Genomic DNA, 27,476 nt, shown 5'->3' on the forward strand with positions numbered 1-27,476 from the left:
CCGGAGGAGAAGCGCGTCGGCCATTTTGCTCGGAAGGGGGCCTTGGCGTCAACACGTGAGAAAGAGAGGTGTCTCAAAAGATCGAAACAGCCTGGTCTCTCTACCTCAGCCAGGACATTATTATTCATGTTTAAACCGAAAGAGACATAAGAAGCTACTACAATGCCCACAATCACCCTGCCGCCGAAAGAGAACGCGCTCTTCAAAAGAATTCTGGTAGGTTAAAATACCCGAGATCACGTTAGCTTGCTGGCTAATGGTAGTTTGCCAAGTAGCCTTCAGTTGCGAGATCTACAAGAGACGTGCCAGTGAATTAGGGATGTGTTCGCTACGCCAGACACACTGCGATTAAGTCGGCAGTTTTATTAAGCAGTAGCTGGAACACCGCGAAACCAGTCACGTGTTGTAGTTCTGGTGCCTGGCCATGGGGACGTATTCGGCTCGGACGTCTATGAGCACGTTTGTCTGGGGTCTGTTTCCAAAACAGTTGCACCTTGTTGGACTAGTTAAGTCCAGCGGCTGCAGGAGCTGGTCAGCCCAGATGGAGGTACGAGGAGCTTCCTCTCACTGCTCTACTGATCATTTACAGTGTCGCATAGATAAGAAGGCGCAGCGGTTTATTAAATACAGCAACGTGAAAACCGGCACATCGAAACACGTCAGCCGCTTCTGTTATAGTTAAGAGACTCGAAAACACGCATGCATGTTGATGCCCTCTGCTGCCGTTTGACAGCTCCTCGCTGTGGCGTTACACTGCATCAGACGCATTATCAATAATAAGCTTTAATGACGGTTTGAATTGAAATATATGGAGAAAGCATAAAGTCTTAAAAACTGCTGTAAATGTTCTGCAGGCAGGTCTGCGTGGTCACAATAACAGACCCTTGCGCTGACTGTACGGTGATGACATTTACGTCACTGGGCCGTGGGGATCCTCGCAGACTTGTTGATGCTGCTTTAGGAGCATGTGGTGCTTTTCCTGCTGGCTGGAGGAAGGACAGAGTCACTGGAACAGTGTTTTCTTTTGCAGACCTACAGTAATGTACTGTTCGTGGACTTTAAGATGACTCGCTGCAGTGTCAGGCACCTGATATAATGTGCTTTGTCCTTTTTCACAGAGGTGTTATGAACACAAGCAGTACAGGAATGGTCTGAAGTTCTGCAAACAGATCCTGAGTAACCCCAAGTTTTCTGAGCATGGAGGTAAGAACCTGATGCACCGTGCTCACTGTCAGCCTCCAGTCGTTTTAGGGGTGACGTGATATTTAATGATATTAACACAATGTGACACAGTGATCATTGTGTACATTTGGTTGCACTCCCATACAGTGGAATAAGCACCAGAATCCCAGTGTGAATTCATCCAGGAACACTGGGATTAAACAGCTGTAAACAACTGCCGCTCTTTCTAAACTCCTACATTCAGTATTCTAAAGTTTAAATCCAAAACTAAAAATGTTGCCAGTAAAACTTTGGGTCTGTTATCTTGGACACTGAATTAGTATTAAAATTCATTCTTAATATCTGCACCATCATAACGTTTTCAGCAGCACAGACACTTTGCATCAAAGCACAGGCCAAAGTTCAGACTGCTTGCTTTTCTTTATTGCTGCTGCCACACATGCTAAGGCTTACAAACATTACATTGCTTACATTAAGATTCTTTTATTTGACTTTGACCTTTGATTCTGCTTCAGATTTTTTCTCGGACCTTTTAAAATGTATTTAATTTTGCAATTAAGAAAATTATTTCTTCGAAATGTAAAATTTTAAAATGCACATAAATACATTTGGAAAGGTCTTTTTTTGACAGATGTTTGCAGCTGGATGCAGTTTCTATAATGGACCCAGAGCAGATCACTCTGAAAGACCTGCGTTTTTTTTGCTCTTTTGAATATTTATTATTGCTCGTTAATAAGAGAATTTTTTTTATCTGATTACTCGATTAATTAATGGAATTATTGATGGAGTACTTGCTTAATAAAATAATTGATAGCTGAACCCCTGATAGTTGAATGTATGAATAAAGAAATTAGTGGTGGCTCAACCCTTTTGCACTCTATGTAAATGTCTTCATTTCCAAAAGAATGTCATGCTTGGAATAATTGCTGCCTGTGGTACTTTGAAAAATCCCAAGTGGAGTCACATGTTCAGAATCTTGATATTGAAAACTGTTCAGTTCAATATTAGTTATGTTGCCGACGACAACAACAGAACCGTAAGTGAGCAAAAACTGGGAATAAGATGGTTGCGTGTCATAAGTATCTGTTCTGCTGATATCTCTGTGATGAAGCAAACTTCCCCTCACCGAGTTTCAAATTGATACCATCGGTGTATTTACTAATAATCCTGGACAGTTTGGTCAAGGTCAGAGGTCAAGGTGTCTGAAAGTCCTGTGAAGAACTCTAATAACTTGAGAACAAGGTGATTAATGCCATAGGTGCACCTACCAGGAGGCTGACGAGTTCTGCTCTCCACCACTAATATGTTGTCTTACTGTTAGGGTAAGATCATTCCCAGCTCTGGCTTCAGGAGCAGACAGACTTTAATGAAGTCCAAAGCAGTAAGGAAGCTTCGTCACTGTTAACGCCTCCATGATGAGCTGCGATTCAGACTGTGAGCCAAAGTTGATCAGTTATTATCACAGCACAGAGGTTCCTGCATCATCTGGAAAGCCTGGAGCCCAGAGGAGTGCAGGCTTTTTAATGCAAGCTGCTGAGGTTTTACAGTTTGACGAAACTCAGTAAAGATATAATGAGCAATGTTTAACATAAAAGCTGCTAAATTACTCTCTGCACATATCTCTGTGAAGAAAGTAACATTTAAGAGTGGTGAAATGCGTCACATCGTGTCAGCTTTCTCTGAATGCGTCACTCCTTCCTGCTCCAGAGACGCTGGCCATGAAGGGTTTAACTCTCAACTGTCTGGGCAAGAAGGAGGAGGCGTACGAGCTGGTGAGACGAGGCCTGCGCAACGACCTCAAGAGCCACGTCTGTATCCTTTCAGTGCTCCTGCCTTTGTTCAGCTTAACAGCAGCTGCTGAATCCACTCTGAGAAACCTGTGAAAAATGTCTGCCTGAGTTCTCATATGAACTCGTGTAACGTGTGGGTAACTGTGTTTATGCGTGATTTTCTCTGACGCTCTGACCGTGCCAGGCTGGCATGTGTATGGCCTGCTGCAGCGCTCAGATAAAAAGTATGACGAGGCCATCAAGTGTTACCGTAACGCTCTGAAGTGGGATAAGGACAATCTGCAGATTCTCCGAGACCTCTCCTTGTTGCAGATCCAGATGAGAGACTTGGAAGGATACAGGGTGAGGAATGACAAATGAGACCGTCTGAATCAAAAGATGGCCGTAGAAGGCTGACGCTGGGCAAACTGATCTCGTGCGTCAGTTTCCTTTTTAGCGTCAAAACACGGAAAGTCGGATTGTAAACACGGACAGTTGTGGACTAACATTGCTGCTTCCGTGCGCATGGCGCCTCTTTCCCTCTCCAGGAGACTCGGTACCAGCTGTTACAGCTCCGCCCAGCCCAACGAGCTTCCTGGATCGGCTATGCAGTGGCTTATCACCTGTTAGAGGACTTTGACATGGCTGCAAAGATTGTTGAGGAATTCCGCAAAACACAACAGGTGAGTAGCTCTGGATAAGAAGGCCTTCATGACCTTAACTAAGCAGTGATCATTTAAAGTATTCGAGCTGTTGCAGAAAAAGCCTTGTTCTCATCGACTTCTGGAAGTCTGCACGTCTTTCTGCAGCTACACTTGCTGCCACTTGGTGGCAGGTTTAAGGGACATCTGCACGGGCTTCATTTTTCTGACCAGGAAGTTAGGCTCGTCTGTTTGGCTGTCTGTAGTGAGAAGCAGCAGAAGGTCTGATCGATGCATTAGTGTGCACTCTGGGGTGTCCAGTCCATCCAACCTTCTAGGAAAATTACTACTAATAATAAAAATAATATACGTGAAGTTCAAAGTGAAACATCCGGCCTAATATGGGCATTTCAAGTCCATGTGGCAATGTATCATTTTTTGTTCCTTTTTATGTGCGTTGTTTTTCAGACATCGCCTGACAAAGTGGATTACGAGTACAGTGAACTGCTGCTGTATCAGAACCAGGTCCTAAGGGAAGCCGGGCTGCACAAGGAGGCCTTCGATCACCTCAACAGCTACGAGAAACAGATCTGTGACAAGCTGGCTGTGGAGGAGACCCGAGGTGGGTAGTGCAGTGTCGTGCTGCTCACTGAGTGTTTGCAGGTGGTAAACCAAGTCAAGTCTGCAGCTTCTGCAAATGTTTTTCAGCTGCTGTTCATAAGAAAATGAATTATCAGCTTCACTGGACTTTAGCGCCAACAAAATAGATTTGGCACACAAGAATAAAGCACACTCAGTGTACTGTGTGTAGTTAGTGGGCAGCACTGTTGGCTCACAGCAGGAGGTGGGCTCCTCACAGTCTAAAGACGTGCAGTTAGTGGGGTTAGCTGTGAATGTGACTGTAAATGTCTCTGTGTTAGCCTCGCTCCATGTGATGTCACCTCGCTCCATGTGATGTCACCTCGCTCCATGGTGCCTGGGATTAGTCCCAGCCCTTCCCTGCTACGCTCATTCCTTTTCAGTTTCACTTTATTTCTGAAGCGCTTTAAAACAATATAACAGCTGTACACAAAAATAAAAGAATAAAGCAGTACAGGGTAAGAGGTTTAAGAAAAGGTGTGTTTTTAAATGGGTTTGAGAAGCAGCAAGAGATGGAGCCTGCCTGACCTGCAGTGGCAGACGAAACTGCAGAGGCTCCGTCTGGTTTTATTAAATGTCTTTGTGACAGTGAAGAGCACCTGGTTAACTGAGGAGCACTGACGGCATGTGGGAGGGAAGCAGCTCAGACAAATAAGAAGGGAAAGACCATTAAGACTTAATGGGAAGCCAATGAAGGGACACTGAACCTGGGGTAATGTGCTCTCGTTTGCTTGTACCGGTTTAAAATCGTGCAGCAGCATTTTGTACCCGCTGCAGACGTGACAGGGAGGCCTGGCCGAGTCCAGTCTAAAGAGAATCACAATAATCCAGGAGAGACGTGATGAATGCATGGATCGGAGTCTCCAGGTGGCATCTAAACAGGACCGGCTTAATTTTTGACAGCTGCCCCCACTGCTCCAGTGTGGAGATGAGGCTGTGTCAGAAGCAGCTGTTAGATCTTAAAGCACAGGTAAAAGATAAGATAAGATAACCTTTATTAGTCCCACACGTGGGAAATTTGTTTTGTCACAGCAGGAAGTGGACAGTGCAAAAGTTATGAGGCAAAAATTAGAATACAATAAGAATAAATACAGTACACAACTGTACAGAATAGAATAAAATAATATACTATATACAGTAGAATAAAATAAAATAAATATACAATAAGATAAAAATAGAATACAAATACAAATACTATATACAACTGAGTAAAATACAACGATGACAGAAAGGATTATTGCACTTAGTATTATTGCATATGTATGGATGTGTGTGCTTGATCAGTTAAAGTCTTTATTATGGAGTCTGACAGCAGTGGGGAGGAAAGACCTGCGAAATCTCTCCGTCCCACACCGTGGGTGCCGCAGTCTCCCACTGAAAGAGCTGCTCAGTGCTGTCACAGTCTGCTGCATGGGGTGGGAGATGTTGTCCATCAGGGGTGACAGCTTAGCCGCCGTTCTCCTGTCACTCACCACCTCCACTGGGTCCAGAGGGCATCCTAGAACAGAGCTGGCCCTTCGGATCACCCTGTTCAGTCTCTTCCTGTCCCCAGCAGAGATGCTGCCGCCCCAGCAGACCACACCATAAAAGATAGCAGAAGCCACCACAGAGTCATAGAAGGTCTTCAGGAGTGGGCCCTCCACTCCAAACGACCTGAGTCTCCGCAGCAGGTACAGCCTGCTCAGCCCTTTCCTGTAGAGGGCGTCTGAGTTATGAGTCCAGTCCAGTCTATTGTTCAGATGAACACCAAGGTACCTGTAGCTGTCCACAGCCTCAATGTCCATACCTTGGATGTTCAGTGGTTGCAGTGGAGAATGCTTGTGCCTGCGGAAGTCTACCACCAGTTCCTTGGTTTTACTGGCGTTGATCTGGAGGTAGTTCAGCTGGCACCAGTCCACAAAGTCTTGGGTCAGACCTCTGTACTCCTTGTCGTCCCCATCAGTGATGAGGCCGACTATTGCAGAGTCATCAGAGAACTTCTGCAGGAAGCACTGGGTGGAATTGTGGGAGAAGTCTGCAGTGTAGATGGTGAAGAGGAACGGAGCCAGAACCGTTCCCTGTGGGGCCCCCGTACTGCAGACGACCCTGTCCAACACACAGCCCTGAGTCCTCACATACTGTGGTCGGTCGGTGAGGTAGTCCAGGATCCAGGTAGTGAGGTGATGGTCCACTCCAGAGTTCTCCAGCTTGTCCTTTAGAACCGAGGGAAGAATGGTGTTGAAGGCACTGGAGAAATCAAAGAACATGATTCTCACAGTGCTTCCAGCGGTCTCCAGGTGAGCGAGGGAACGATGTAGGAGGTGAATGACGGCATCATCCGCTCCAATGCCAGGCTGGTAGGCAAACTGAAGTGGGTCCAGTGATGAGCTTGTTAGGCGCCGAAGCTGAGCCAGGACCAACCGCTCCAGGGTCTTCATCAGGTGGGATGTCAGAGCCACCGGCCTGTAGCTGTTGAGGTCCTTGGGGCGTGAAGTCTTTGGCACTGGTACAACACAGGAGGTTTTCCAGAGCTGTGGGACTCTTCCCAACCTCAGGCTCAGGTTGAAGAGGTGCTCCATCACCCCACACAGTTGGTCCGCGCAGGACCTGACGACCCTCGAGCTGATGCCATCTGGACCCGCTGCCTTCTTGCCATTAATCCTCCTCAGTTCCCTCCTAACCTGGGTGGTTGAGAGAGACAGGCTGGAGCCTTGTGTTGAGTGTGTATTGGATGCTGTTGTTGGGGGTGGGGGGGAGTGAGCAGGGTGAATAGAGGAGGTGTGAAGTGTCTGAGGTGGAACAGCAGCAGTGGGGGTGGGTGAGTCTGCAGCCGATGTTGCAGACTGCCTCATGGCTGAATCAAATCTGTTGAAGAAATGATTCAGTTCATTTGCCCATCTCACATCCCTCCCAGGCAGAGAGTTCTGCTGTTTGTGGCCCGAGATGGTTCTGAGGCCTCTCCAGACTTCACCAACGTTGTTTTGTTGAAGCTGGTTCTCCATCTTCTGCCTGTAGCTGTCCTTCCCTTTCCTTAAAAACACTGTTCCCAGAATCCATCGCTAAAAAGATGTCATTAAAAACTCTTAAAAGAGCAGATTTGGTGCTGTGGTGTGTTTTAAACCCAGACTGGAACATTTCCAGGTGTAAACAGTACCTTTTTTGGCAACTTGGAGGGCGACAAAGCAGAAGGGTCAAGGTTTCATCAACAAAAGAAACCCGGCCTTCAGCAAACAAAAGGGGAAAGAGACAAGAATGGCTGTGGGTGTCGTTGGTGTTAAAAGTGTGAGACCTCTGAGTCAGCGAGTGTTTGTGTTTGCAGGAGAGCTGCTGCTAAAGCTGGAGAAACATCAGGAGGCTTCAGAGGTCTACAGAAGACTCCAGGAAAGGAACCCAGAAAACTGGGCCTACTACCAAGGCCTGGAAAAGGCCTTAAAGCCAGGTGAGGACTTTCTCATCCATCACACGTCTTCTGTTGTTACTTATTATAATGAAGGCGTTGTCGTCTCCCTGCCTGGCTGCTGCACAGGCAGCGTGGACACAAGTTTGTGATTGCAATCACGTGGAGAACAAAGCAACGTTGAGTCTCAAATTTATGCCTGTTAGAAAAATTCCCTTATGAAGTGAGACGCAGAGAGTAGCGAGCTGCATTTATTCTGTGTGCAAGGAAACAACAGCACATATAATGAATGTCTATGCACGTGCTGGTCTTTGAGTCCTCCGGCAGAGTAGAAAAGCACTATATAAGAATCAGTTTACCATTTACTCCTGCTGAGCTTTAGAAAGGATCCTGGGAACAGATATGTGCCTCAGGGACACACAGAGCTCTGCACAGCTTTAATTTTACAGAGTGTTGCATAACTTTTTCTAGAAATGCATCTACTAAAAGTTCTGATCTCCAGTCTGAGGTCCAATCTCAGTGACTTTGACCCCAAGTTCAAAGGTCAAGTTTTCAAAAATCCTGTGAACGTGATCTAGAATTTTGAAATTGATGCTCCAGGTGTATCTACTAGAAAGATGACGGGTACCACTGGCCAGCACCAGTATTTCCTGTGTTTGTGGTTATTAGTACTACAAATACTCTGTTGTACTTGCCCTGCAGTTATGATGCTGTGCTTCCTGGTAGAGCTGTGCCATATCACACAGTCCTAATGAGAAGATAATAATAGTTGATTGTAAAAGTCTCACACACATGCACACAGATCAGGGGGAGGGGTCTGTGTCTGACAGTCAGACTCGGACAGCGAACAGAAATAAGGAGGAATAATAAAGTGGCAGCTGGTGAAAGTCTCCTGCTCAAGAACAGACATGCCAGCAGAACGTTTCCTGTTTCCTTTGGTCTGCTGAAATCTGCAGTGGCTGTAAACAAAAAGCTCCTTGAAACCACAGATATTTCATCAGAATCTCTGCATTTGAAAGTGCAGCTCTCATTTCATGCAGTGCATTTCCCAGTCCCTGATATGGTGGTTTTAGAGATCTTAGCAACTTCAGAATAGAGTGCAGTGTTTTCCCAGAGATGTTTGAAGCTGCGGTGCCAGTAAACGCAGCTAGCAGCACCGCAGGCTGGAGATGTCTGCTCGGTCATGGACTCTGTTGGTGCAAAACCTTTGTTGCTGTCTGATATATGCACCTAATTACAACAGGCAGCTCCTCCAGAGTCCAAAGAAGTGCTCACCCTGCACCCGTTTGAAGCACCTCTCACACACAGTGTAGAATCTGGATGCCTCGGTTTCATTAACACTTTGGTCCATTTTTCTGAAAAGGTCGGGGATGAACTTTGGTGCCACCCTTCCCGGCATGGTTCCACTGCTCTCACCATGGAGTCAGGAACATGACATTTCATTTTACTCAGTGGCGTCTGTGGATTCACACACACAGCTGTTCCAGGCCTTAGTAAGTGGGCCTTGTTGTTGAGTTTGGTGCTCTATCCATTTTCTTTTTTTTGCCATGACCTTCATATCGTTTCTTGTTAGAGCTCACATGTAGGGCTGTTCGATATAACGATGTATATCTGATGACGATATAAAAACGTCTGTCGTTTCATTTTACGCTATCGTTTGTTTCGTGGTGTCGCAAAATAAACTGTTTACAGCAATATTTGTTCATGGTTCTGATGTCACTGTAGAGGCTGTATTCATTTATTAAACGTCTCTCTTTCTCTTATATTTAATATAACCACACTACAGAAGCGCCTGTTTTTATGCATCGTCGATGCAACAACGACGGTAAAACCATCGCGTGTCCGCTTGTTTATGTTCCACATAAACCTTTCACAATAAAGCTCAAGATCCTGTTGAGACTTTTCAAAATAAACTGAATCACGTGAAAGAGCAGATTATTTACAGATGAGAAGTAAAAAAGACGCCAGGTGCTAAAAAATAAACCTTAGACTCCAACGTTAGAACAGGCTTCTCCCCGCAGCACGCCGTGTAATAAATACTCACAAAGAAAACGGCGCCGTTACAACTTGTGTCTAAAAATGTGTCGTTTCATGCATCGGTTAAAACACTCGACTCCAGCTACATGACGCGCAGCTGGAAACACTTCACACAAGTGGAGATTCACAGAGTTTACAGAAAATGTTACATTTGTGTGATTTATATTGTTATCGGACGATAGATGTCTTATATCGGGAGATGAGATTCTGGTCATATCGCACAGCCCTACCAACATGTTTTTGTCCACTTTTGTAGAACTGCTCATATGTTGGGCATTTTGCGTGTGGAAAGTAGAGTTTCAGGAGTCTGTTTAAACATTTTCTGGTTGTTTTTCTTTTTTTAAGGTAAATTTTTTTGCCTTTTCGCCTTTATTGGATAGAGACGGTGTAGATAGACGGAAAGCAGGGAGCAAGAGAGGGGAGGACGTGCAGAGGGTCGGACTCAAACCCGGGCGTACTGCTCTCCGGCCATACGACATATGGTTGCCTGCTCATCCACTGAGCTACGCCGGCACCCCTGGTTGTTTCTTTTTTGAGAACTGAGGACATCTGATAACTGCATGTTCATTTCTGTCACAAACTGGAAAAGTAGCTTTGGTCAGTTGCAAAGTTTGTATCTGCTGTGCACGGGGTAAGAGGGTCCTACTGTGGTCTGGGAGAGTCCTGCAACTCTTTGTCTGCAAATACAGTATATAATGACATGATTATATGCATTTCTACTGCTCATACACTAGTGACAGTATTTACTGATCAATATCCATAAATGAAAATTGTAAATAAATGACACTAGATGAGCACAAATCTGATTCAGTTCAATTCAATTTTATTTACACAGCACCAAATCACAACAACAGTCGCCTCAAGGTGCTTTATACTGTACAGTAGACCCTACAATCATACATACAGAGGAAACCCAACAATCATATGACCCCCTATGAGCAGCACTTTGGCGACAGTGGGAAGGAAAAACTCCCTTTTAACAGGAAGAAACCTCCGGCAGAACCAGGCTCAGGAGGGGCGGGGCCATCTGCTGTGATTGGTTGGGGTGAGAGAAGGAAGACAGGATACAGAGAGACAGAGATTAATAACAGATATGATTCAATGCAGAGAGGTCTGTTAACACATAGTGAGTGAAGAAGAAGCACCCAGTGCATCATGGGAATCCCCAGCAGCCTACGTCTATTGGAGCATAACTAAGGCTACGTTCACACTGCAGGTGAAAGTGCATCAAATCCTATTTTTTTTTTTAACCCTCTGCGACCCATCTATCCGATCATGGTGTGACAGTGTGAAAACCACAAATCCGATATTTTCAAATCCAACCTGGGTCACTTTCATATGTGGTACTGAATGCGATACATATCTGATGTTTTAGAAAGCGACTGCTGCTCACTGACACAAGACAGACGCCGATTATCAGCAACGCAGAAGCGCCTGAGAACACATGGCGAACGCTTCCTGGCCATCCCGTGTAGATGTCAGTGAAACTGTTGGGAAGACAACGTTGGAGAAACGTGAACATTTTCTTTGTACTGTGTAATCTGCAGATTCTGACAGAAATCTGCAGCTATCCTTTGAAGCACCGCTCCTCTAAAACAGCAACAAGGATCATTATTATGCAAATAACAAAATAACTTTATAACTTAAAGCAAAATTGGGAAACAAAGTCCGAAGTCTTTATATCAAGGCCATCAGTCAAACATCCTGTTGCTCTGGGTCTAAACAGAGCGCGTCGTGTGTGACGTCTTCTTTTGTGCATGCGGCCGCTTTGAGCGTTCACACTAGAGCGCGTTTGCTGTCACATTTTATTTGTAGTGTGAACGAGCAGACAAAAAAAATCGGATTTGATCAAAAAATCTGAATTGAGCATCAAGACCTGCAGAGTGAACGTAGCCTCAGGGAGGATTCAGGGTCACCTGATCCAGCCTAACTATACGCTTTAGCAACTGAAGACTTGAATTTCACCTTATTCTTTGCTGTGTGTCCTTCTCTCTTCTCCACTACTTGCACACTTTGTCCCAGTTAAAAGCCCGTCTGCTTCTTTCACAGTGGGTGTGAAGGTCCTCCTCCTGGGGTCAGGGTGGGGCTCCTGTGGGTTTGAGCACTAACATTTTGTTCACATTAAAACTTTGACATTTTGCACAATGACAGGTGATACTGTGAAAATGACAATTTTTATTAACATTTCTACTACTCGTGGTCATTTAAGGGTTATTAACCGTTATAGATGAACATTCTTAATAAATGACATTAGAATAAGCACAAAACTGATGAAGAACTTCAATTTCACTTTCAATTTTCCATCTGTCTGTCTCGAGTCTTCAGTGGTTGTACACGCTGATCCACTTCATTTCTGGAGGCTGTTTTGATACGCTTCAATAAACTGAAGCCTCTGTCACAATCTGCACTGGACGCCTGAATGTAGCACAAATATCCACAAGCTGTGAGCCCATGTCTGCTGCTCTATGCTCCAAACTGATGTCTGAGCTCGTCCCAGTCCTTGTGTACCTGCTGATGCTCGAACAGCAGCATGGAGCCATGGCGCCTGCTCTTTGTGCTGTAATAATGTGGGGAATGTGGTCATAGCACACTCTTAGCTCTTAACAGCCACGTTCATCCCTTTGTAGTTACAGTTTGTTGTCCTCTGTGGCTGCGAGATAATGCACCATTTGACCACCAAACAAACTGAACTCAGCAGATATCCTGAGTGAGCAGAAGTTTGGATTGTCTGTGTGAATTTGTGATATTAACTGACCCCTGCAGCTTTAGTTGACCATTTCCTCCTTTCTCTTCAGGCAGTTTAGAGGCGCGGCAGAAGATTTATGAAGCGTCCTGCATAAAGTTTCCTAAAGGCCTCGTTCCCCGAAGGCTGCCTCTCAACTTCCTCACTGGTAAACCTGGATTTTTGGCAAATACACCTTTTCTGTCTGTTATGTCTTTTATTTTATTAAATACCAAATAACAATGTTGTTATTCTCACACTTGTGTTTACTGCTTCTGTGAGGTGGTGTTTTTATTTTTTAAATAAAGAGAAAAAATTAGCTTATGGCTGTATCTGTGTCAGTGCGTAACACGATGGACCCAGCATGTTTTTATCAAGTATGCGCTGCCCCTGAAGTTTAGGGTTTGTACAAAGTTGCCATCAACAGTTAGAATTCATCACAGCAAACAGGAAGGAATCAGCTGCGGCTCAGAATAGGCGACACTCATGACCTGGGATTTGTTGTCTCTGTATTTGGTGCGCTCAGAATTAGCAGAAACAAACTGATTAGTCAGCTTATGAGTGTAACTCACATTTTAGTGACAGCGTAAACCTCGCTGTGTGTTTGCTGTGTGTTTGTGCTGGCCAGGGGAGAGGTTTCGTCAGTCTCTGGACAGCTACCTGAGGATCAACTTCAGCAAAGGCTGTCCTCCCGTCTTCACCACCCTCAAGTCCCTTTACAGCGACAAAGAGAAAGTACGTTTGTGGTGCTTAAAACGTAAGTCTGTTTTGAAAATGTTCTTTAAAATAAAGGGATAATAAAGTTGTTTTCTCTACGTGCAGGTCACAGTTATTGAAGAATCAGTAGTTGGCTATGAAACCTGTTTAAAAAGCTGTCGAATGTTTAGTGAAAATGGTGAGTGCTAATTGGTTATAATGGTTTCCATCATCTCCAGTCTCCATTTATTTATTTGAAAGTTTGTGACTTGAACCAAAGCTCAGTGACAGCTGTACTAAATGTGTGCACAGATGATGGGAAGGAGGAACCCCCCACCACCCTGTTGTGGGTACAGTACTTCCTGGCACAGCACTTTGACTTCGTCGGCCAGCCACGCCTGGCGCTGGAGTTCATTAATGCAGCCATCGACAGCACACCTACGCTCATTGAGCTCTTCCTCATCAAAGCCAAGATCTACAAGGTGTGGTGGAAAGCTCTGCACACACAGGTGTTTTTGTTCACTGTGTGATCTTTCCATGTCTGCTAACCCAGCTCCTCTGCCCTCTAGCATGCAGGCAACATAAAAGAAGCAGCTCGGTGGATGGACGAGGCTCAGGCCCTGGACACTGCAGACCGCTTCATTAATTCCAAGTGTGCCAAGTACATGCTGAAGGCTGGCCTCATCAAGGAAGCAGAGGAGATGTGCTCCAAGTTCACACGAGTAAGCAGATGGCATGTTTGAAATGTTGCCAAAGTAATAAAACTCCAGCATTGTGTCAGTGATTGAGAGGGAGGAGTCATTGGGACGGGGAGTGTGGACCTGAGCTGGTGTTGTTTGGCCTTCCAGTTTGTACATAGCACTCAACAGCAAAGCCTATAATTGAAGTTAAGAGATTATATATCTGTGTGTGTGTGTGTGTGTGTGTGTGTGTGTGTGTGTGTGTGTGTGTGTGTCCTTTTGCATCACTCTGTGATTAAGGAGCTTGGAAAGAAAAGCGTCTGGACTTCTGTAAGTTGCTTGAAGACGTTTCACCTTCATCCGAGAAGCTTCTTCAGTTCTATGAGTCACATGGTGGAGAGTCCCAGATTTAAACCCCGTGGGAGTGTCCCCCCAAAGAGGGACAACTTAAAGAAGTCCAGACGCTTTTCTTTCCAAGCTCCTTAGACTACGATGCCCTTCACAGACATCACTCTGACACAACAAACCTGCTGTACAGGGTCAGTGCAGCTGTGACTGAAATGCTGTCAAGTTCAGCTCAAAGCTGAAAAGATCAAAGATGTGATCCGTCTGTTTGCATGAAGACAAAACACCAACCTCGTTGTCTACGTAAACCTTTTCTTCAGCTACTCAGCTTCAGCTTAGCACCAGCACATATCATTTTCCTCAGTTTGTCTTCTGGTGGCACAAAGTAAGTTTGGAAGTTTGTGTATTTCAGGAAGGCACGTCGGCAGTGGATAACCTGAACGAGATGCAGTGCATGTGGTTCCAGACAGAATGTGCGTTGGCCTACAAGGCGCTGAACAAGTACGGAGAGGCCCTGAAGAAGTGCCATGAAATTGAGAGAGTGAGTTCATTGTTCATATTCACACGTTCCACCCAACTGCTAACGACAAACGTTCAAATACAATATCCTGCTACCTCTCTAGTTCAGGTGACAATCTCTGGCTTGAAGACAAATAAAAGATTTCCAAAAACATCATAGATTGCAGCACAGTCTTACCTTTCAAGTTCAGCTAATTTCCACAAAGTCTTAATCCAAGTAACTGAGACGACCTAACGTTATCATAACGATCAGAAGTTTTCTGATCACCTGCTGATCAAAGCTGCCCCCTTCTTCTCCTCATCAGCATTTTGTGGAGATCACTGATGACCAGTTTGACTTCCACACCTACTGCATGAGGAAGATGACGCTGCGCTCCTACGTGGACCTGCTGAAGCTGGAGGATGTCCTACGGCAGCACCCATTTTATTACAAAGCTGCTCGCACTGCAATACAGATCTACCTGACCCTGCACGACAAACCTCTGACTGATGACAGCAAGGAGAGCCAGGCAGACACGGGTCAGACTCTATGTGCACGCGCAGCACGACTTTGATTTACAAGTAGCTCTTTTAACGATGTTATGAACTGGTTCTTATCTTTCTACCCTATCTGAGCACTCAACTTTACACAGCTTACCTCATTCACCATATCACACAGGCAAGTTCTTCTTGTCTACCATTCATACACATTCATACTCAGATGGATGTGTCGCAATGCAAATTTAGGCTTAGTTTGTTTGTAAGGATATTAGGCTTGCAGGGATTGAAGCACCAACCTTGGATAGATGGCTTGATATTTAGCTTCTGAAATACAGATTGTTAAAGAGTTAAAGATGATTTTAACTTTCAGAACACTCGTGGGGGGTCTTGGCTTTTTTAGTCTTTGCTTGCAAAGATGTGTAACTTTCATACCACTCAGAAAACAAAAATGGATGCATTTTCCTGCAGAACTTGTGTAAAACTATCTCTGTACATGAAAACAGCATTTTCAAATTTGGGACATTGCACAAAATGTAAAAAACAAACAAAACTGAACTAAAACAAACAAAAAAGCCATTGACAGTTCTGAGTTTCAGAATCTGATATGTTCACAGACTCGATCCACAAGCTTAGGCTGTGTTCTGCAGTACAGGCCTGCACACATAGCCAAAAGCTTTGGCCTGGTGTCCTGTACAGCAGCGGTCTCCAACCTTTTTTGCGCCACGGACCGGTTTATGCCCGACAATATTTTCACGGACCGGCCTTTAAGGTGTCGCGGATAAATACAACAAAATAAAACTAGTACCGGTACCGAAAAAAGAAGATTTATTCATAACACACGTGAAAAGACCCAGGAAAACCAAGTAAACGATAAAAACGATGACAAAATAACTGAAAACCGATAAAAACCCTGAAAACCAGACATTTCACACCTGAACCTCAACTCTCGCGGCCCGGCACCAAACGACTCACGGCCCGGTACCGGTCCGAGGCCCGGGGGTTGGGGACCGCTGCTGTACAGGGGTTAAGCCCGAGTTGTTTACTAAATCAAATTTTAAAACCAGTCTTTCAGTGTACAGTCAAGTTGAGGTCTGTTCTGTCTTCAGACGTAGCAGACATGCAAAGCTGGAGTATAAGGCACTGCATTATGTCATAACACTGGTTTTCTCTTTCTTCTCTATAGAAAATCTGACAGACAAGGAGCTGAAGAAACTGCGCAATAAACAGCGAAGAGCACAGAAGAAGGCCCAGTTAGAAGAGGAGAAGAAGAACGCAGAGAAGGAAAAGCAGCTCAAGAACCAGAAGAAGAAGAAGGAGGATGATGACGAAGAGATTGGAGGGCCTAAAGAGGAGCTAATACCAGACAAACTGGCCAAGGTGGGCAGATGTTTGCAGCTGGTGCAGCTGCCCTCAGTCATACATGTTACTAATGAAACAACTCCTCCTTCCAGCCGGAGAATCCTTTGGATGAAGCAGTCAAGTTCTTGATCCCACTTAAGAACCTGGTGCGGAAAAAGGTTGAGACTCATCTGCTGGCTTTTGAGATCTACTTCAGGAAAGGTGAGACGGGCTTCAGCACAAAGACTCATCTCAGTTTGTACTGTTGTATTGCTATTCCAGTGTCCAAGTCCACACTAGGTGTTCCAGAAGTATCTTTGGCTTATTGTCACAGTAACATGACGTGCAGGTTTAGTGTGGAGCAGCGTTTGCTTTGATGCTGCAGGGTCTAACTCTGTAGATGAAGAGGGAAAGTGTGGGTGAGGGCATGCAGATGAGTCTGCATGCCGCTCTGACTCCCATGTCCCCACCCTTTCTCTGACTGCTGTTGAAGTTCTTCTGGAGGATGAACTTGAAGTTCTCATGGTCCATGGCCTCTGAAATGCCACGCTGGTACTGCAGTGCACTTGTGCCCTCACTATATTTGTGGGTACACCATGCCTGTCAAACATCTGTCCTGCTACCTGATCGAACTTCCTGGTGTTTTTCACCAGTTCCTTCCAGAATCTCCTCCAGCAACGGCACAAATCAAAGCACAGTCGGACACATTCCCCAACCTAGAGGTGCAGAGAAACATCTACCTGATGGTATCTCTCACCTTCATGCTCCTTCAAGCTCAGGCTGCCCATTAGGAAGGTGACGTGTCAAGTCTCGAGCTTATTTCAGTAGCCAGGGGTCAGACTGCAAGGGCCTCAACTGTTGACCACAACCCAATTCACTCAGGTGGTGAGCCCCAAGAAGGCGGGCCCATGTTGCTAATTTGTGCTGCACCTTAACATGACTCTGTGGGCTAAGGCTCTGCCACTAGACCCTCTCCTTCATGGCCTGGTTCTAGAGTGAGGTGGAGATGATAGTCACCTGAATGAGAATCTGAAAGGCACAGAAGAGCACTAGGATGGAAGAGATTGACTCATGGAAAACGAGAAAGCTTAAGAGATGTAATAATAACTAGCAGCCTGAACATCTAGAAATGAAGGTAGATGGAGGAATTCAGAGTTCGACTTTCTTACATTCTGGAAAAATGACAAAAACGTTGTCCCTCTGTCTTTCTCCAGAGAAGTACCTGCTGATGCTGCAGTCCATAAAGAGGGCTGTTCACATAGAACCTAATAATCCATGGCTGCATCAGTGTCTTGTCCGCTTTTTCAAAGGAGGTAAGTGTGACCTTCTGTGAGCTACGTGAACTGCTGTGATTGTCTCGGGGTATCACCGTTCAAAGCTTCACTGGGCTGTCTTATATACTTACAGTGAGTGGGAGCACGGATCTGGCAGAGGCAGTGAGAACGGTGCTGAAGCACGAGATCTCCAGGCTGTTTGGAGAGAGCAGCCCTCAGAGCTTCAACAAGAGCTACCTGAGCCAACACTCCAACTCCATCCCACACAGACTGGCTGGTACGCAAACCTGGTGGTGAATGTTATGACCCACTGTGGGCTCAGACACTGTGGGCTCAGACACTGTGGGGTCAGACACCGTGGGCTCAGACACTGTGGGCTCAGACACTGTGGGGTCAAACACTGTGGGGTCAGACACTGTGGGGTCAGACACTGTGGGGTCAGACACTGTGGGGTCAGACACTGTGGGGTCAAACACTGTGGGGTCAAACACCGTGGGGTCAGACACTGTGGGGTCAGACACTGTGGGGTCAAACACCGTGGGGTCAGACACTGTGCGGTCAGACACCGTGGGGTCAAACACTGTGGGGTCAAACACTGTGGGGTCAGACACTGTGGGGTCAAACACCGTGGGGTCAGACACTGTGGGGTCAGACACTGTGGGGTCAGACACCGTGCGGTCAGACACTATGGGGTCAGACACTGTGGGGTCAAACACTGTGGGGTCAGACACTGTGCGGTCAGACACCGTGGGCTCAGACATATTAGAAAACGTGTCTGAAAGAGAATCTTTAGAAGTGACCGCTTTGGGTCAGGCCACAGGTCTGTTATTATGAACAAAGAGTCTTTTTTTAAAAAACATTTTTTACACACAGCATAAGAGGAAAATAAGTACTGTGCTGAAATCTTTTGTTCACTCTTTGAAACCAGGCTGTAATCTTTATAAAGATGGAGCATTAGTCCTCCATGTTTTCTGAAGCTGCTGTTTTACTCATTTTCACTTCAGTCTTGAGCATTTTCAGCATATTTTAGTTAAAGTTGCTAATTTTTTGAGTTTATTGGAAAAGGGATATAGGATCATAAATATACACGGTGCGTAATTACATATGTAATTGCAATTTCCAAACACATGCAGCACACCAAAGACGAAGGGTTTCAAAGTGTTCTCGTGCTAATTTAAATTCAGGCCTGCACCTTTAGACTCAAGATATGAAGGATCATGTATTGCAAATGTAGTCCTGATGTTATTCTACTCACTTATTGTTAGCAGATTAAATATGTGACTCTCTGGGCAGCTGACAGCAGGTTGCTAAACAAGAATAGCTGGTTATAAGCTGATATTGCTCTTAGCTTATAAACCCTATAAAATCATGCCAGCTAATGTTACCCTTTTTTTTGGTATCTAAAAATTAAACTTTCCCCCTGATAAACAGTTTAATTACATTCTCACACCATATTGGAGTTTACTCACCAAGCATCAGAGTCCAACAAAGTTAATTTCACTTCAAAGACTTTTCACTAATACCGGCTAACAGAGGCTAATAGTAGCTAACAGAGGCTAATAGTAGCTAACAGAGACTAATAGTAGCTAACAGAGGCTAATAGTAACTAACAGAGGCTAATAGTAGCTAACAGAGGCTAATAGTAGCTAACAGAGGCTAATAGTAGCTAACAGAGGCTAATGGTAACAAACAGCGACTAATAGTAACTAACAGAGACTAATAGTAGCCCTTACTAAGAGTTCAGGATATTTTCAACAACTTGCCTCTGTATTGCTGTCATCAGTCAGAAATGAGCTTCTCTGACTTCTCTGTTCAGACCTGTTTACTGATGTTGAGCCTGTCACACCAGGTCTCCCCATGTGCTTCAGAAAAACCCTGAAACATGCTGAGTTTTGTACATGACTAGAAAGAGTGAATCAAGTTGCCAGTGACAGATTTGCATCTCTGACAGACGGGTGAGATGTTGGGGTTATGAAACCTTTCTGTGGAGTAATGTGGCATCCACTGCACGTGACTGTGACAGGAATAAGGAGACTTATCAGCGTCAGTATTGAATTTATTCATCCGTGGTGTCGAGTTGGGCACGTTTGCTTTTTTTAAATATATAATCTCAAATTTTTAAGTACCAGATGCAGGGATTTTGTAAATATTCTCTAATTGTGTGAACGACACAAATGTATTTTCTATCTAAAGATCCCAAATGTTACACATGCCTTTCTTTTTGCAGACTGTGAGTTTAGATCAGTTTTCCAATTAGTTTCAAAGAATGATTTCCACAAATTAGAGCATCATAAAGTACATATTGGCAGCCTTAATGTATTGTTTTGTCTATCCATCAGATTCTCAGTGTATTTAATAATAACAAACCTGTTACTAAAATATGATTTAACTTGAGTAGGGTGATGGAGATCAGCAAGCAATGTTGTTTTATTCTTATGGGATAGTTGTTCATACGCAGCCACGCTGGGCAGGTGTGCAGTGTGGACCGTTTTCCCACCATGTGAGGATGGACAATCCCAAGGGAAAAACGCCAACTTCCTCTGATTCTGGCAGATAAGTCTTTGAAATTCTGACTTCTTTGTAATTTTCCACTCTCAACAAGAATTGGCCAAATAGGTGGCAAAAATGTGGCAGAACAATAATTTTAGTTAATTATTTTAATTTGACATCCTCGTACCAGGATGGATGCCCCGCTTTGCTTGCTCTCTTATTTTGCCAAACCAGCTGTGGAAGGTTCTTCTGGATTGTTTGTCGTGATTCCCGTCCATCGCTGTTATGAAAGGGACGGGCTGTAAATAAGTAACATCCACCCAAGAGGAGACCGGCATACATCTGCTTACCTCCATGTATAGAAAAACCAGAAACTGATTTGGTGTTAAGAGAGAGGGGACTTAGAGACATGTCAGAGAATATCATCACGAGATTATCTCAACTGCATGTAATGTAGTTCTGTAGCACATAAAGGAAGAAAAGGGGACAACCTTTGTTAGAGTAGATCGTTACACTGTTACAAGAACAATGAACAACAGTTTGGCTTCTCTCTGTTAGCAGATGTAGACTTTTACATTAAAATTGCTTCAGAATATACGATCCACAGATACGTGTTGTATACAGTCGTGATGTGTACCAATCTATTCTATAAATGTGGGTCCAAAACCAAACTTAAAGGGTGCGTCATGTCGAACGGTTCTATTTCATTGAATGACTGATTCCACTGTTTGTCCTGCATACAAAATGTTGACAAGGTGACACAAATTAAATACGTGTGCCTGCCTGGCATAAAGCCAGTGTGGTCTGATGGATAATTTCAGTCTATTAACCAGTTTTTCTTTTGGCAGTAACAAAGTAGGACAGCAGCTAAACATTTCATAGAATCCAGTGTTGAAGGCATCTGGTTACTGGCTTTATTATCTAAGTGGGAAGATATTATGGTTTGTATTTCTTTCAGCTCAGTGTGAGCATGTAAATTAAGCTGAATCATCAGATATTGTGGGGAGCACTAACAGCTCAAAGAATGCATCCCCAAGTTTACCTGCTTCACCTTGCAAATGGAAAACTTTTGCATAAAGATAATCAAAATCTCTGTTGGTTTTATCCAGGATTGTCAGAAAACTGCCGTTTTGTCACTTTATCCTTTGTGTAACCTTAAATGCTCATGAATGCTTTAATTAACAGGCTAATACTCAGCGGAGTTTAGCCCCAAACTCAGTGCTTCTGTGCACGTCTGCAGGAAAATGCACAGTTAATGTTTGTGGAACTAAACAATCCACACTGGGGAATACAAGCTAACTAGAGATGGAAACGTGTACAAAGCATAGGACAGCAACAAGGAGGAAAAACAGGGATAAACAAAAGACAAAGACTGCAACTATAAATGCACAGAAGGTTTGGGATTGAAAGAGAGGAAACACCTCGGGAACACAGCTGAAACTGATAAGAGACCACGAAACTGAATACTACTGAAATAAACCTGAATACTTAACAAATGGGACGGGGATTACCTAAATAAAACAGGGAGACAAACATCACTGACAGAAACGTGACACAACAGGGCGAACACGAGGGAAATGATCATATAAAACTAGGCAGAAAGACTAGAATAGAGAACCGTTTCATGGTCTCAGAGAGAGTGGAATCGATAGAGATCGGATCCATCGATCAGAAAGACTGAAGAGAACAGAAGGATGATAGGGACGTCAAATATGATCACATTTATCAGCGTTACCTTTCACTGAATATCTAATCTTCTCCAATTTTAGACGTGGTGTCACTGAGTGCTGGAGGGAGCTTAGTTGACTTCTGCTGAAGGAGAAGACGATGTCTTGCCAGTAAGGAAATAAACGCCAAAATGTTTCACTGGTTAGAGGTAAACCAGTTATAGTCGACTGGGAGCCTAAATATGGCAACACGGGGGAAGGTCACTGAAAGGATCTTTGTCGTGGTATCGAAATAATTCTGCCAAAAGCGAGCGAGAAGTGAGCAAGAGAAGAGCACGTGTCAAGTTGCCCGATGGCTTTGTCGCAGTGATGACACTGGGATAGATTTAGAGCAATGGACTCTGAGGGTGCCATGATGCAAGGATTCCTTATACACTGTGAGCAGTACTGGGAACAGTTTATCCTGACACTTTTAAAGTGGAAACAGGACCAGGAGACTTATTACTTTGCATGCTTCTCACGGCGACAGTGATTTCGCCATGGCGTCAGGTTTTTTAGCAGCGTCCGAGTTTATCATGGGGAAATTGAGACGGTCTAGAAACAAACTCATTTCAGTGGAGATTTAGATTTATATAAACAGCATTAAATGAGTGAAAAACTTCCTCGTGGTGTTACACGCTGAAGGAAGGTTCATCCAGGTGCACTGAAACACAGTTCAGTGTTACTGACGCTTCCATTACAATAACTGGCCGGCGTTGCTTTTGTGAGCGATTATTTTGCCGGTCGCCCGTTCTGCCTGTTGGTCGCGTTCTCATCAGTGTCGTTTTTCCTTTTGTTAATTTTTGCTTCCTCAGGTTTGGTCAGAAACAATAATTCAGTAACACATTTGATGATTAAATGGTGATTAAATGGCTTTATTCCATTGAAAATGTGAAAGTCAGGTGTAGTTCCCTGTACTCCAGCTGAGACCAACCTGAACCCCGTTCAGAGTCCGACAGCCTCCTCCAGAGTAATTCAAGGTGGATGTTTCTCACCCAGCATTGACAGCTCTGGGGTGGAGCTGGATCCGGTCCCAACCGTAGCAGACGCCCGCTGGCTGTAAGGACGAGGACTCCCTTACTGTTAGTTATATTATAATTTTATAGCACACCTTTCACTTAATTAAGGGCACTTTATCACTTTAACCATGGATTTGCACATAAGAAGTTTAATTATTTATTGAATATTTATTGGGAATTTTAAAAGCAGTTGGTAGCCTTGTTTCAGATCCTGCACAGCTGCTCCTCATCAAGGAACGTGGTGGTGTCTGTGAAAAGGACGGTGACTGAGAGAAAATAAGCTTTACCAGTAAGAAGTAATGCAAACGTGTGTGAAAAATGTAGAATTAAAGGTGATGCAAAGAAGTGACTGTAAGATGTGAGGACTCACCTTTCTTTCCTGTGTTGTCTCCAAGGTCCAGACACCATTTAAAGGTTCTGGGAGAGACCGTGGGTTAAGGGAGTGTGGGCAGTCTTTGTGCTTGGATGTTTGGGTTTTTATAATAAGGGCTTTGGTATAAGATTAAAGTCAAATATCTGTTAATATGAAAGTGTGAAATATATATATTTATTTATTCTAATTGATATATTGTGTAATGTGGTGGAAGGTTGGGATTTGAGAATTTACCTGTGAGTGGAATAATGGTTTAGTCTGTGACAGCTGGAAGTACTTAAGGCTGCCAGTTGTCAGTAGATGAAGTGTTTGTAAGGAGAGCTGTATGCAAATTAATACTTGTTCCACTGCACTTGCCCTGGTCCATCTCACTGTGATTCCAGCCGCTAAGGGCCGCCCTGTTACACCAACCATGGTCATCGTGGGTACCGTCCAAATGTCGTGTCTTCGATGTCTTGGCTACAACATGTTTGTCCTGTCCTACCCACCAGGCTAGGATCATTCACGTGATAGGGGGGGTCAGCATATTGCAGCCAACCGAGTTCTGTTTTCTAACTATTGGTGGAAGTTTGGTACGCTGTAACTTTAAGCCTCTTAACACTGGTGTATGTATAAGGGAAGAGTAACTGTTTGTCTAAACACAACAGTAGCAAAGTGCCAAAAGTCAATTTAAATGGTGTTTCTGGCACTTTGCTTCTGGCCATTTGTTCCCGTTTGTTTAAATGTGGAAGACAAGTTTGGCAGGTTTAAGATGATGTTTTTGCACCAACATGGTCAAAGAGCTGAAACAAACGAGCAAACAAAACCAAACAAACCTGGCACTGTGTGCTCCCCGTCCTTTATACAAACACAAAGCAGTTTGACTGCACGTGAAGCGGTTTTACGTTCGCCTTTATCCAAACCTTAAATGTTCAAATGGACTTGTTCTTACACAGCTTTGTCTCCTCCAGCTGAGCACTTTATACAGCTCTACATGTTTTAATATAAATATAATCCAGGAAACGTGGAATAACACTTTGATGTTGTCTCCAGTAAGTGAACATTTTAGCAGCAGCTTAGCCCTCAAACGTTGCACACCAATGACTGCACGCATGTTTAAGCTTAGTTACTAGTTTGCACTTGAACATGTATGCATTTGTAAAACGTTTGAGATCCCTCCCCTTACCATCAACGGGCTTCTACTGATCCTTTATATTTCAAAGGTCATGTTATATGTTCATGTTAAATTAAAACGGCATCGTGTCATATTTATGTTTATCGATCATATTGTGAATTTTAGGGTGTTTGAGAGTAAAAAGGGAAAAATATGAGTACTCATATTTGCTCAGGAAATCACTTTGGTCCCATAGAAATGAATGTAAAACAACAAACGTGTGATGCTAGTTTGCAACAGACGCTGTTTACAGACATTTTGAAATCAGGTGCTCTACAACCCGGCGGGTCGGTGTTCCCTTTAATATAATTCTTATATTTGAACTATACAATAGGAAATGCTATAATGTTAATAAACCCCTAAAACTCATATTTTGTCAAATCTTTCAGGAGGTAAATTTCCAGATTGGCCTCTGCAGAGCCTCAGACCTCATTATCGAAGCGCTCGTCTTGACAGAGAACAGAGCGAAACCCCTCCTGAGGTGGTGTTAGAATATCCTTTTAAAAATAACTGTTTCTGAACCGTTTCATCTACAACGAACTAGAAAGGAGCTCGCCACAGAGCGCTGGCTGTGTCGGATAACAAAGACGGTCATATTGCTTTTCATGCTCGTTCGAATTGTGCAGATTCTGTCAGTTCGTACGTGATGTTCAGTGTTGTTTGAAATCATTGTGTGTCGTCTCTCAGCCGCTAAGATGATGGTTTACCTGGAGCCTTCTTCTGATAAGATGGCGTGTGAGATAGCTACAGCGCTGGACGAGTCGCTGGCTGGACGAAGCATTCAGGTCTGTGGTGCTGTCCACAGTGACGTCACACAGCAGCTTTGTGTCCACTGTAGTTGACTTTGTGTGTGTTGTGCTGCAGATCTGTGCCGAGGTCCTGGAGGCTTTGCGTGACGGCCAGCTAGGTGAGGGTCAGCAGAAGGCAGCTGAGGCCTATCGAGCTGCCTGCCATAAGATCTACCCCTACAGCCTGGCCTTCATGCCGCCTGGTTACCAGGACAACAGCACCGTAATCAGCTCTAATGGCGACCTGTCGGCAGGAGAGCTCGATGACATTGCGAATGAAATGTGAGACGTGATGAGGAGGAGAAGCGAGCATGTTGCCACACGCCGTAGCCCCTCCCAACAACAAACAAACTCCCTGACATTGCACTGAGCTGGATGGACCGAGTGCCACAGGAGACACAGAGACCTTTTTTTTAACAAAAATCGTACTGTTGTTGAGTACATGTAAAACAGAAAAAACACGAATACGTTTCGGGAGGCTTGAAAGGATTGTGGGAGACGTGGACCTCCTGGGTAAATGGCTTCTGTAAACACAGTCTAGGCTTTTATAACTCCTGTGTTTTCATGCCATCTTCTTCTTGTTGGTGCAGCTGCTTCTCAGATTTTTAAAAGTAATTTATATATTACAAACTGATGGATTAATAAAACAATGTTTGCAAAACTAAACAGTACTCGTGATGGCGTTAATGATGTTTGTGTGCTCAGGTAAGTGACATCACATGCAGCCTAGTGCCATGACTGTTTGTGTTGGCTGCCTCAACAAAACCTCAAACCCCAATCAGAGGTCATGGCTATGGATGCCCATTTCCACCACACAAAAAATAAAAAATTCTCCATAACTCGAAATTTCGAGTCAGCTCTGTTGGGTCTGCGCTTCACAGGCCCCGCTGGTTTAGACTTATTCCCGTTAACGAAGCAAGACGAACAGCTCGACTGGTTTTTCACATGCTAGCAAGGCAAGGACCTCAGAGCAGCCTTCTGCCCTCGGTGTCAGACCCAAGAAGCAGCTTCCCCTGCAGCCTCTTATTTCTGTGACACACAGGCTGGATCCCAATTCAGGGTCTGCAGCCTCAGCGGTCCTCAAGGGCCGCGTACTCAAAGACCGCTAAGGCCGGAAGTGCGAGGCTTGTAGGTTTGTGAAATGGGACGGTCTAGCCTCCACGCGCTGCTCAGGTTGCCTAGCAACCACGATACTAACAGCTGGAAACTTTTCATACAGCTTTGTTTGACAGAAATGAAGGAGAACATATTTTGTACATTTGTTTCTACATGAGCTGTGATTTGATGAGTATCTGAGGCTGAGACCACAGGACTGTAAAACATGATAGTTGGGCTTCATTTCTGTGCTGAACAGTCATTTAAGATTAGTTAGTAAATAACAAATAGCTCATGTTGTTCATGAGACTAAAGTCAGTGTAAATATAATATGGCCAATATTATAGTTATTATATTAATCATTATTAGTTATTACAGCAGTGAGTTTGAACATTGTGTCAAACACTGAGCTTCAGTAAAGATTTATGTTGCAGTTATTTTCCTACCACCTTAAATCTTCACTCACAGACAAGTATCTGTGACAGTGCATATATAGATGCATTACATATAAGAGACAAATATTGTTCTTTTAATATGTTGGCATTACTAAATTTGGCTCAATGCTTACATACATGTGTAAAAAGCAAATGTACGAGCTGTGATAACTGTGTCTGATAGAATGAAGAGTAGACTGATATATGAAATATTCCTTTATTGGGTGAGAAAATCAGACCATGTCATAACTGCTGTAAGTCACACAGAATAGATATCAGAGCCTTAAACAGGCTGACGTCTGCTAAATGGGTCAAACTGGGCAGAAAGTCTACAAACACATAACATCCTTATAGAATATGATGTAACACTATAGATCAACTTAGCTCAGAATATATAAAGCAAATAAACAGTTACAGAAATATGATGCAACAAACACAGAAGCTACTGATCCAAAATACTCAAAGCTTCATAGAACTGGAACATTTATTTGTTTATTAATAACTCATGAAAGAATAAAGTTACGTTGAAACCAAGCACACCATTGTTGTGACATTACCAATAAGTCTGATGTGTCACATGGCCCTCTTCCTATTGAAAAAACTAAAGTTGTATCCAAGATGGCCGACTTCTAAATGGCCACCATGGTCACCGCCCATCTTGAGGAGTTTGCCCCCTCACATATACTAATGTGCCACAAACAGGACTTTAATATCACCAAC

General features: G+C 44.1%; 1 protein-coding gene across 1 annotated transcript; it reads left to right on the plus strand.

The window, feature by feature from the left end:
- The first annotated feature begins 16 nt into the window (after nt 1–16).
- On the plus strand, nt 17–25,641 carry LOC146716726 (N-alpha-acetyltransferase 15, NatA auxiliary subunit-like). The gene is made up of 20 exons (XM_085467720.1): nt 17–216; nt 1,119–1,203; nt 2,890–2,994; nt 3,157–3,314; nt 3,500–3,634; nt 4,061–4,214; nt 7,530–7,649; nt 12,440–12,535; nt 12,995–13,101; nt 13,189–13,261; nt 13,375–13,544; nt 13,632–13,784; nt 14,500–14,628; nt 14,912–15,125; nt 16,270–16,463; nt 16,538–16,646; nt 17,639–17,737; nt 17,832–17,975; nt 25,127–25,224; nt 25,304–25,641. Exons 1-20 carry the CDS (start codon nt 163–165, stop codon nt 25,511–25,513), a joined length of 2,607 nt encoding a protein of 868 aa, XP_085323846.1. The 5' UTR covers nt 17–162; the 3' UTR covers nt 25,514–25,641.
- The last annotated feature ends 1,835 nt before the right edge of the window (nt 25,642–27,476 follow it).

This window comes from Copadichromis virginalis, linkage group LG2, assembly GCF_057382275.1.
Source record: "Copadichromis virginalis isolate Kocher_CV1m ecotype Utaka linkage group LG2, C_Virginalis_male_GT1.1, whole genome shotgun sequence".
Classification (NCBI taxonomy): Eukaryota; Metazoa; Chordata; class Actinopteri; order Cichliformes; family Cichlidae; genus Copadichromis; species Copadichromis virginalis.

Bases quoted from the DNA above. Each gene is read 5' to 3' on its own strand.
- LOC146716726 (XM_085467720.1), top strand. From the start codon at position 163: ATGCCCACAATCACCCTGCCGCCGAAAGAGAACGCGCTCTTCAAAAGA. The intron at 12,536-12,994 runs GTAAACCTGGAT...TGTGCTGGCCAG, and splicing joins GCCTCTCAACTTCCTCACTG to GGGAGAGGTTTCGTCAGTCT. The intron at 13,785-14,499 runs GTAAGCAGATGG...TGTGTATTTCAG, and splicing joins TGTGCTCCAAGTTCACACGA to GAAGGCACGTCGGCAGTGGA.